Source organism: Cetorhinus maximus, unplaced genomic scaffold, assembly GCF_964194155.1.
Source record: "Cetorhinus maximus unplaced genomic scaffold, sCetMax3.hap1.1 HAP1_SCAFFOLD_1623, whole genome shotgun sequence".
NCBI lineage: Eukaryota > Metazoa > Chordata > Chondrichthyes > Lamniformes > Cetorhinidae > Cetorhinus > Cetorhinus maximus.
The window spans coordinates 47,621-60,060 of record NW_027597563.1 but is presented as its reverse complement, the minus strand read 5'-3'; the positions used below and the strand labels follow the sequence as shown (position 1 = coordinate 60,060).

General features: G+C 44.3%; 1 protein-coding gene across 1 annotated transcript in view; it reads left to right on the top strand.

Moving 5' to 3' along the window:
• Nucleotides 1–2,500: 2,500 nt before the first annotated feature.
• Nucleotides 2,501–12,440, top strand: part of LOC144676460 (amyloid beta precursor protein binding family B member 2-like) — a gene marked incomplete at its 3' end in the record, with an annotated part of 57,554 nt that continues 47,614 nt past the window's right edge. Inside the window, exon 1 of the mRNA XM_078536874.1 lies at nt 2,501–3,418. Coding sequence (XP_078393000.1) covers nt 3,266–3,418 — 153 coding nt within the window. The remainder of the gene's footprint in view (nt 3,419–12,440) is intronic.

The following is a 12,440-nucleotide window of genomic DNA, read 5'->3' as shown; positions in this document are numbered from 1 at the left end:
TCATGAAGGGCCTGGACAGAGTAGATAGGGAGAAGCTGTTCCCACTCGTAAAAGGATCAAGAACAAGGGGGCACAGATTTAAAGTGATTTGCAAAAGAAGCAAATGTGACGTGAGAAAAAACTTTTTCACACAGCAAGTGGTTTGGGTCTGGAATGCACGGCCTGGAAGTGTGGTGGAGGCAGGTTCAATCGAGGCATTCAAGAGGGCATTAGATGATTATTTGAATAGAAACAAGTTGCAGGGGTACAGGGAAAAGGCAGGGCAATAGCACTAGGTCATGATGCTCATTTAGAGAGCTGGTGCAGACACGATGGGCTGAGTGGCCTCTTGTGCCGTTAAAATTCCGTGATTCTATGTTCCTGGCATGTTTGTAAATGTACAGATTTTAGTCCATATGGTCATAGCATGTTTGCACATGAACAGTAGCTGCAGTAGGTATGATAGCATATTGTTTATGTTATTGGTCTAGTAATCCAGTGGACTAATGCTCCGAGGACATGAGTTCAAATCTACTGTCCTTAAAACTGGGGAATTTAAATTCAGTTAATTAAATGAATCTAGAATTTAAAAAGAATTAGTCTCAGTCGTGGTGACCATGACATTGTTGTAAGAACCCATCTGGTTTGCTGATGCCTTTCAGGGAAGGAAATCTGTTGTCCTTGCATGGCCTGATCTATATGTGACTCCAGACCCATATTGTGCTTTACTGTTAACTGTGACCTCTGAAATGGCCTAGCAAACCACTCAGCTGCATTCAAGAAGGCAACTCACCACCATTTTCTCAAGGGCAATTAGGGAAGGGCAATAGACACTGGCCTAGCCAGTGATGCACAGTGAGTGGACAAAAAAAAAGTTCACAACATGTGCCTGGCATGTTTTATACATGTGCAGTTCTATGTATATCTGTCCAGCCTGTGTGTGTGTGTATTGGAGCTGGCAGGTGTAGTGATGCCTCCATAGTTAAAGAGCTTCACAACGCCCAATGTCCGCACAAGGTTCTGGTACCATTATCCCAACCAGGCACGAGGGTTTGACCCCAGTTGGGGGAGGTTGGGGGTGGTGGGGGGGGAGAGTTGATGATTCTCTGCTGGGCCCACTCTCTGGAAACCTTACCCCAACTCTGTATCCTGTGCCCACTCCATCACTGTTTGATATGGTTCCAATCCCAATGTGGCAGCTTCTGGTGGCAATTTCTATTCCCAAAGTTCCAGCCTTGGTTGTGTAATTGAATGGAGGTTTGTGTCCATCACTGTTGGTATTTTTAGTAACTAGCAGTTTAGATGTCTGTAATTTCACACCCAAGAGTGTGGTGACATGGTGCATCTGTGCGATATCCCTGGGAAACAGCATCGCCACCTATTCCCGGTCGAATTTGTTGAATCGCGAGATTGTATTAAAGGTCCCTACCTGTCACTGCCTTCCCCCCTCCCTCCACACCCCTCCGCCCCCCAACCCCGAGTGACTCTCAGTCCAGCTGCTGACTTTACTTCGAGCCCAGCGCATGGGCTCTGCTGGACTGTCAAATTAAATTCCTGGGATTTATAAAAGAAAGTTCGAGGCTTCTCCCTTCCACGAGCTCTGGAGGAGATTACTGCAACCGGAGGGAGAATTGATGCTGAAGATACTGGCATCAGAATGGAGAGCAAAGTGACTGACTCGGGTTTGTGTTTATTGAAACACAGGCCCAGGTTTGTGTTTACTGAAACACAGGCCCAGGTTTGTGTTTATTGAAACACAGGCCCGGGTTTGTGTTTATTGAAACACTGGCCCGGGTTTGTGTTTATTGAAACACTGGCCCGGGTTTGTGTTTATTGAAACACAGGCCCGGGTTTGTGTTTATTGAAACACAGGCCTGGGTTTGCGTTTATTGGGGGACTGGCCCGGGTTTGCGTTTACTGGGGCGCCGGCCTGGGTTTGCGTTTACTGGGGCACCGGCTCGGGTTTGCGTTTACTGGGGCGCCGGCTCAGGTTTGCGTTTACTGGGGCACCGGCTCGGGTTTGCGTTTACTGGGGCGCCGGCTCGGGTTTGCGTTTACTGGGGCTCCGGCTCAGGTTTGCGTTTACTGGGGCACCGGCCCGTTGTTGGGAGATTATTGGCTGTGGTTTTATTTTATTCAGGGAATTTGAGCATCACTGGCGAGGCTGGCCTTTATTACCTGCCCCTAACTAATTGCCTTTGAGCTGGTGATGGTGTGCTACCACCTTGAATATAACCGAGTGACTTGTTAGACCACTTCAGAGGACATTTAAGAGCCACATTGTTGTGGGAGTGGAGTCACGGGCATATTTCTTCCCTCAAGGACATTAGTGAACCAGATGGCAATCGGGTAGTTTTTTGTTCACTATTATGAGACCCGCTTTTCATTCCATATTTATCTGATCCACTGCATTTAAATTCCCCAGCTGCTGTGGTCAGATTTGAACTCGTGTCTCTGCATCATTAGTACAGGCTTCTGGATCACTAGTTCAGTAACGTGACCACTATGCTACCGTTTCCCATGACTGAAGCGAGGTGATTTTTTTTGAGTTGGGTTGTGCTTTCCCCCCACCAACTGAACATTGATCTTCCTCAGTACTGCTCCCAATGTGCTGTCTCTCACCAGGGATCCTTCCACGGGTGCTCCTCACTTTCCAAAGCCTCACCCATGTGTTTGCTCTTTACATGTGAGCCGGAATGGTGATAATTAAATGGTGTGGAGCATCGCAGGAAGCCTAGTCATTAATTAACTGCCACACCACCGTGATCAGGAGGCTGGAAAATAAAACCTGTGAGAGAACAGTCAGGAATTTACTGAGGTGCTGAGGCCAAATAGAATTCCACTGCCTTGAGCAACACAGGAGGGGACCAATTCAGCCAACTGTGCATGTACTGCCTCTTTGAAAGAGCTATGCAACTAACCCCACTCTCCCCCCCACTGCCGCTCTTTCCCCATAGCCCTGTAAATTTTTCCCCTTTAAGTATTTCTCCAATTCCCCTTTTGAAAGTTATTATTGAATCTGCTTCCACTGTTCATTCAGGCAGTGCCTTCCAGATCACAGCAACTTTGTATTTAAAAAAAATAATTCTCCTCATCATCCCCTCTGGCTCTGATGAAAGGTCACAGACCTGAAACATTAACTCTTTCTCTCTCCACAGATGCTGCCGAATCTGCTGAGTATTTATTATTTGGGATTGATTATTGATGAGTTGTTAACATTTGTGATTCAGATCCTATCTGGAATCGGAACTCGTTTGAGACAGATGCGGACCTGCCATCTGGCTGGATGAGGGTGCGGGACACCTCGGGGACCTATTACTGGCACATTCCCACAGGAACAACTCAATGGGAACCACCACCTCCTGCCTGCAATCAGGACCAGGGATCTCGGAAACCCTCTGACATGTCACAGTGTACAACCCCCTCAGAGGAGCAGCAGGTAAATGCAGCAGGTTGTGGGGATGGGTTGGTTAGTGGTAGAGGGAGTTATTCAATCTGGAAGAAAGACACCCCAGAGGAGCCGACATGGAGTGGAAAAAGAAAACTGAAAACAAGAACAAGGCTTCAAAAACATGGAAAGGATGTGGGGAGAAGGTGGCCAGAATATAACAGGAAATAGGAGCAGGAGAAGGCCATTCAGCCCCTTGAGCCTGCTTCACCATTCAATACAATCAAGGCTGATCTGCCTCAACTCCACATTCCTGCCTGCTCCCCATATTCCTTAAAACTCTGTCAATCCCAGCTTTTAAATATATTCAACAATGGAGCATCTGCAACCCTCTAGAGGAGAGATTTCCAAAGATTCACAACCCTCTGAGTGAAAAAGTTTCTCCTCATCTCAGTCCTAAATGATTGGCCCCTTATCCTGAGACTGTGCTCCCGTGTTTTAGATCCCCGACCAGTGGAAACAATCTCTGTGTCGACCCTATCAAACCCCTTCAGAGTCTCGTATCTTTCAATGAGATCACCTCTCATTCTTCTAAACTCCAGAGGATACAGACCCAATTTACTCAGCTTCACATCACAGGAAAACCCTCTCATCCCAGGGACCAATCTAGTGAATTGAGGTGGCTTGGGGAATATGGGAGAAGGGGGTGTCTTCTTAAACTTTAAGAGATTGCTGCATGAATAACTATTTCTTCCTGCCTGTCCTCCACATTCCCCCCCATATGTCTGTGTTTCCCAAATTGCCCCTTCCTCCATACTGTTGTCATCACTCCCCTGGCCCTATGACCCTTGGGATTTAGTTGCAGCTGACTTGGACTGGTTTAACTGTGAGTGAGAAGTGTGACGGAGTCAACATGTGGAAGTCAAGTTCCTGTTTATTTGGAGTGTGTTTGTCGTCTGCAACTTGATGGTGGAAATTAATTTCTAGAAGAGAATGGTGTCTGAAGTAGAAATGATGCAGGAACTGATAGGCTGGTCAGACTAGGCCTGGGATGAGAGGCAGAATGGTCATCTCCTGTTCCTAATTTTCTAAAGAAAGTGCTTGGTTTGCTCCATTTTATTCTTAGAAATGTCCCAACCCTCCCCCTGTAAAGATATTGGAATGGGTTAGACCCACTTCTCCCCATCTCTTTCTATTTCCAAATTTCCCCAATGGAGGTGGGATTAGAGGTTGACAGCACAGACACTAACCGGGGCTGAGACTCTGTCTCCGGGATCATGAGCAAACGACTCCACTGGGTGAAACACATCTGCTGCTTGGCGGTGAGTGGTCATCAATCAGGTCAATCAGCATCAGATTAAGAAAGGCTTGCATTTATATAGCACCTTTCCCAACCTCAGGTGATCCAGACCATTTTTCAGTTTACATTTTGAAGCGTAGTCATGCGGCTCTCCAATGGCACTGACCCTCCAACAGCGCAGGACTCCCTCAGTACTGACCCTTCCGGTGGTGCAGCACTCCCTCAGCGGAGTGGCACTCCCTGGATACTGATCCTGTGACAGCGCAGGACTCCTTCAGTACTGATCCTCCGGTGGTGCAGTGCTCCCTGGATACTGATCCTCTGACAGCGCAGGACTCCCTCAGTACTGACCCTTCCGGTGGTACAGCACTCCCTCAGCGGGGTGGCACTCCCTGGATACTGATCCTGTGACAGCGGAGGACTCCCTCAGTGCTGACCCTCTGGCAGTGCCACGCTCTCTCCAGTGGTGCCACGCTCTCACAGTACTGACCCTCCAACACTGCTGTGCTTCCGTAGTGCTGAACTGGCAATGTTAACCTGAACAGAACTTGCTCGCACACAGAGTGGATGAGGAAAATATCATAGATAAATCTAAGCGGAAGCTAGATAAAAGTGAAGGAGGAAGGTTTTGATGGATATGCTGATAGGTTGAAATAAAAATGAATGAAAGAAGGATCACATGAAACATAAACACCAGCATGAATTATTGGGCTTAGAAGCTTATTTCTTTGATGTATAAACGTGAATCTCTGCAGTGGGATTTGAACATATAACCTGACTCAGGTGAGAGTATTACCCACTGAACCATGACTGATACCCACATGTACATCAGCTTCTCCATTACTACAAAACAATACACTCAAAGCTTCACACTATAGAGTAAAATAAATCCCATCTTGATACCTGTTGCCCTTAATATTGCTGGCAGGTTGGCAGTGTTTGCTCATTAATATTGTTGAGTTGGATTGGTGATATTCACACTGTCATATTGATGAGTTGGGGGTATTCACACTGTCGTATTGATGAATTGGGGGTATTCACACTGTCATATTGATGAATTGGGGGTATTCACACTGTCATATTGATGAATTGGGGGTATTCGCACTATAATATAGATGAGTTGGGGGTATTCACACTGTAATATAGATGAGTTGGAGGTATTCACACTGTCATATTGATGAGTTGGGGGTATTCACACTGTAATATAGATGAGTTGGAGGTATTCACACTGTCATATTGATGAGTTGGGGGTATTCACACTGTAATATAGATGAGTTGGGGGTATTCACACTGTCATATTGATGAGTTGGGGGTATTCACACTGTCATATTGATGAGTTGGGGGTATTCACACTGTCATATTGATGAGTTGGGGGTATTCACACTGTCATATTGATGAGTTAGGGGTATTCATACTGTCATATTGATGAGTTGGGGGTATTCACACTGTCATATTGATGAGTTGGGGGTATTCACACTGTCATATTGATGAATTGGGGGTATTCACACTATCATATAGATGAGTTGGAGGTATTCACACTGTCATATTGATGAGTTGGAGGTATTCACACTGTCATATTGATGAATTGGGGGTATTCACACTGTAATATAGATGAGTTGGAGGTATTCACACTGTCATATTGATGAGTTGGGGGTGTTCACACTGTAGTATTGATGAGTTGGGGGTATTCACAGTAATATTGATGGGTTGAGAATATTCACACGGTAATATTGATGTGTTGGTGGTATTCGCACAGTCATATGATCTGTTAGGGGTATTCACACGGTAATTGATGAGTTGGGGGTATTTGCACAGTCATATTGATGAGTTGGGGATAACCGTACAGTCATATTGATGAGTTGAGGGTATTCACACAGTAATATTGATGCGTTGGGCTGGTGGTATCCATGCAGTAATATTAATGAGTTGTATTCACACAGTAAAATTGACGAGTTAGGGGTATTCACAGTCACATTGATGAGTTGGGGGTATTCACACTAATATCGATGAGTTGGGGTATTCACACTAATATTGATGAGTTGGGGTATTAACACTAATATTGATGAGTTGAGGGTATTCACACTAATATTGATGAGTTGAGGGTATTCACGCGGTCATATTGAAGCGTTGGTAATATTTACACAAGTCCCCCCGGTCCTGATGAACTTCATCCTAGCGCCTTAATAGAAGTAGCTGCTGAGAGAGATAGTAGTTGCATTGGTTTTAATTTTCCAAAGTTCCCTAAATTCTTGAAAGGTGCCATCAGATTGGAAACTAGTGAATGTGACTTTTCGATTCAAGAAAGGAGGGAGACTGAAAGCAGGAAACTACAGACCAGTTAGCTTAACATCTGTCATAGGGAAAATGCTGGAATCTATTATTAAGGAGGTTATAGCATGGCGCTTAGAAAATCTCAGTGCAATCAGGCCGAGTCTACATGGTTTTGTGAAAGGGAAATTGTCTTTGACTAATTCATTAGAGTTCTTTGAGGAAGTAACAAGTAACGTGGATAAAGGGAAACCTGTGGATGTGCTAGATTGGATTGGTTAGCTAACAGGAAACACAAAGAAAGCATAAATGGTTAATTTTTGGGTCGGCAAGGTGTAATGAGTGGAGTGCCACAGGGATCAGTGCTGGGGCCTCAACTATTTACAACCTGTATTAATGACTTGGATGATGGGATAGAATGTATGGTTGTTAAATTTGCTGATGACACAAGGATAGGTAGGAAAGTAAGTTGTGAAGAGGGCATAAGGAGTCTGCAAATGGACATAGGTTAAGTGAGTGTGCAAAAAAATGGTGGATGGTGTATAATGTGGCAAAATGTGAACTTGTCCATTTTGGCAGGAAGAATAGAAAAACAGCATATTATTTAAATGGAGAGAGATTACAGAACTCTGAGATACTGAGGGGTCTGGGTGTCCAGGTACGTGAATCTCAAAAAGTCAATATGCAGGTACAGCAAGTGATTCGGAAGGCAAATGGAATGTTGTCATTTATTGCGAGGTGAATGGAAGATAAAAGTAGGGACGTTTTGCTACAGTTGTATAGGGTATTGGTGGGTCCACATTTAGAGTACATGTATAGTTTTAGTCTCCATATTTAAGGAAGGATATAATTAGAAACAGTTCAGAGAAGATTCACTCGACTAATTCCTGGGATGAGGGGGTTATGAGGAAGGGTTGAACAGGTTGGTCCTGTACCCATTGGAGTTCAGAAACATGAGAGGTGATCTTATTGAAACGTATAAGATCCTGAGAGGACTTGACAGAGCGGATACTGAAAGGATGTTTCCCCTTGTATACACTTTGAGGTCTCCCGTTTAAGATGGAGATGAGGGGAAATTATTTCTGAGGGTCATGAGCCTGTGGAATTCTTTCCCAGAGAGCAGTGGAGACTGGGTCATTAAATATTTTGAAGGCTGAACTAGATAGATTCTTGATTGACAAGGTAATCAAAGGGTAGGGGGTAGGAAGGAGAATGGAGTTGAGACTGCAATCAGATCAGCCATGACCTTACTGAATGGTGGAGCAGGCTCGAAGGGCTGAATAGCCTACTCCTAATTCGTATGTTCATAGGTATGTATGCTTGTGGTATTCACTCAGTAATATTGATGAGTTGGGTTGATATTTGTCGCATTTCTATGTTGCTTTACACAAACTCACCAATCTCACACCAGTACTAGTAAACTATACATAGATTTAGTTTATTGAAGATACAGTACTGGATAGCTCAGAAGACGATAATCTTTATGGATTCAGCAACTATCGCTCACAAGGACAGCTCCAATATTACACTCTACTTGCTGCTGGTCACATGATGCTCTACATCCTGGTTCCTTGCTCATTTGCATATTCCCTTAAAGTGATATCACAAAATCCTATTTTTGCCCATGATAACATTACATGCATTGAGTGAAAATACATGCACACTGGGGTGTTTGTAAAAACTGTTTACACAAAAGTTAGATCTCTGTTTAAGAGTATATAATGTATACGTGGCTTACAAATCCTACTGGATCTCATGATGACATGATCTACCTTAGCTCTAGACTATCACCTGGGTGTTCTTGACTTGTAGGTATGTTGGCATCCTGTGTATTATTGGAGTGTTGATTGTTTTCATGATGGTCTTCCACAATTTCACTTTCCAAATTCAGCCTGAAATGTGTTTTAGATGTAATTGGAGTGTTATACAGTTGTACAATTCGCTTAGCTGGCTTTGGGTTCTCTTTAATGTCGCTCCGTTTGGTGCTGTGACCTTATAGGATCTAGGCTCACTGCACGCTTTGGATAGTTCTGCAGGTGACCAGGGTCCCCAAGTACATTGCATGACCCAAACCTTTTGTCCTACGCTCAGACTAGGCAGTTCTGCATGTCGACCATGTGCCATCTTCATTTTCCCTTGTGTTTCAAGAAATTTCTCCTGTATCTCTGAGAACTGGGGCATGTGATGGCTTGGCAAGGTTGTCCTAATTTGCCTTCTGAACATGATTTCTGCTGGTAATAGTAAGCCCATATCTCAAAGTGTTCCTCTTGAGTGTAACATGGCAATACGGAGATTTTATTTTGTGTCCCTACACTTCATGATTAATGCTTTAACAGTGTGAACCTTCTGCTTGGCAAGGCCGTTAGATCTGGGGTAGTGTAGCGAGGCAAACATGGTTTATACCCCATTTAGCACACATGTCCCCAAAGTGTATGTCAGTGTATTGTGGCCCATTGTCCGATATGATCTCTTCAACTGTACCAAGCAAACTGAATATTGCACCCATTGTGACCACCATGGCATACTTGAGGTATCCTCCAATTGTCTGATGGTTGGAAACTTGGAAGTGTAATCAGTGACTAGGAGAAAGTCGTCATCATGGTTTAGACCAAGGGTATGGTGGAATCTCATGAGGCTGGAGAGGTTCTTTGTGTGGTTGGTGACTCTGGCACATCCTTACTACCTTCTGTATCATTGTTGAATCCTTAGCCAATGCACAGTTTCCCTTACCGTCACCTTGTTTGCTCTAAGCCTTTATGCCCTGATGTAACTGTGACAATATGTCCTGGTGAAGAGCTTTGGGTACAAGCACCTATTTCCCCTTGAAAATCACACCTTTTGAAATACCTCGTCCATCTCTGTATGGCCAAAAACATCTGAGGGTGTCTGGCACTTCTTGTATCGCCAACCCTCTACAATAATGTCTTCAGTCATGGATTATTTGCTATTTCCTCCTGAAGTTTGTTGCTTTGGTATTGACCAAAACTGATCAGATTGACATTGAGTACACCCCCTATATTGATATCTATGCCATCTACTTGTAGATCTAGCAAAACATCTGCAGTCTTTTTCAGATTCAGTAACCTGCTCAGTGTGAGAGGAAGTAACCATTTTGCTACCTGGCTTGAAGCAGATGGTGAAATCGTATCCCTGTATTTCTATCAGAGGTCCATATAGTCTGGTTAGTGCACTCATCAGTGGCTTGCACCAAATCATTTCCAGTGGTTTGTGGTTACTTTCCACGATGAATCGTTTACCAAATAGGTACGTGTAGAACCTTGTGATACCGAATACTAAAACAAGTGTCTCACGCACTATGTTCAAATAATTGGTTTGTGCTTGTGATAGACATTTGGAGCCAAATGCAGTTGGTTTGCCACCTTACGTAATGCACACTCCTAACCCTTTTTGAGATGAGTCAACCTCTAAGACCATCTCTTTTCTTAGGTCATAGTATTATAGAACACATGTCTCTCCTGACGATGCCTGTTTAATGACTTGAACACGTGTTAATGGTCTTACTGCCATACATATGGAATATCCTCCTTTAAGAGCTCTCTTAATCAGCAAGTTTGAGTGTGGGTGACACTAAGAAGTTGAAAAATCCAAGACATCTTTGCAAGCCCTCTTTGTCCTGAGGAGAAGGCATTTGTTGTACATCATTGAGTTTGCCTAGGTCAGGCTGGATCCCAGAACTTGAATAAATAGAGCTGAGAAAGATAATCTGACGGACATTCACCTGACAGTTCTTACTGTTGAAGATGAGCCCTTCACGACGAGCTGCTGCCATCAGTGAATGTAGATTTTGGTCATGATCTTGTTTGATTTTGCCCATCAATGCGCAATATCATTGCATACGCATCCAGGGATATTTGCTGTAATTGTGCTGCCGGAACAGACCCTGACTGGAGGATAAACCGAAGGGTAATCTCCTGGAAGCAGTATCTACCACATGGTATCCTGAAGATAGCGATTTCTTAAGATCCCTCAACCAAATGAACTGACCAATATCCGTATTTGGTGTCCAACTTGGAGAAAAACTTTGTTCCTGTGAATTTGGAATTCCGTTCCTCTAATGTTGGAATCTTGTGTGGGCATCTCTTTAGAGCAAGGTTTAGATGTCTTGAGTCCTAGTATATCCAGATTGTGCCTTTTTTCAGTATGGGCATGATAGAACTGCACCAGTCAGTGTGCTGATGCACATGACAAATAATGCCCTTGCACGCCATGTCATCCATCTCGCTCTTAAGCTTCTCCTGCATGTGCACACTGCACTTTCTAGGAGGGTTGATTGTTGGAATTGCATCTTCCCTGAGGTGTTAGTACAGCATCACCTCTGAAATTTCCAAGATGTCAAATTTGTCTGAGCCTATCTGTTGTAGGTCACAGACTGACTCAGTGCAATTATTCTTGACCTTTTCCGCGATTGTTGTGATCACATGTATGGTCACAATGTTGAGTTCTGTACATGCCGGTAACCTTGCTATTGCTGGTCCACTCGTGTCCATTAGGTAAAATACTAGTGGTTTCCATGCAGACTTGCCATAGCTGCATTTCAATGTCAGTGTATTGATGTAATGAGTGGATGACCCATTGTACACAGTTAGTTTGTCTGCTGTAGGTTCTATTATTGACTTCCAATGATCCAGATACATATTCTTCAGGATTCTGACTGATAAGGTGTTTGCGCTCGCTACCAGTGTTGACTTTGGCTGTGAGCGTGTGTTTGCCGCTCTTCGGGCATATAGGAGCATGGGAAGTAGGAGCAGGAGAACACCGTTCTGCCCGTCAAGCCTGCTCCTCCATCCTAACAGAATGTATAGAATTTTGAAGGATAACCACCAATTCATCCACTATCTCTACAGCCATCTCATTCAACACTCTGGGATGTAGATCCTCAAGTCCAGGGGATTTAGCAACCTTTAATCCAACTAATTTTTTGAGTACTACCTCTTTATTAATATTAATTTCTTTCAGTTCCTCATTTTCACAAGTCCCTTGGTTCTATTGTATTTCTAGGAGATATCCGTGAAGACAGACACAAAGTAATTGTTTCGTTTCTCCGCCAATTCCCTATCCTACACTATAAATTCTCCTGTCTCCACCTGTAATGGACCCACATTTGCCTTTGCTAATCTTTTCCTTTTCACATACCTAAAGGTGGTAAGTATGGCAGCTCAACCACACGGAATGCCCGTCCTGTGGCATGTGGGGGTCCATGGACACTTCACGTGTCCGAGACAGGCACATGCAGGAGGTGTCACCAGCTGCAGAAACTAGAGCTCTGGATGACCACCAGAAAACCTAGGAGGACCGGGCAGGTAGCGCAAGAGTCCTCTGACTAACCGGTTTTCGATTTTGGACACTGGTGAGGGCGATGGTCCCTCAGGGGATTGCAGCAAGAGCCAAGTTCGGGGCAGTACCGGTGGCTCAGTTGTATGGGCGGGAAGGAAGAAGAGAGGAACAGGCACAGTGGTAGGAGATTTGATAGTTAGGGAGACAGAC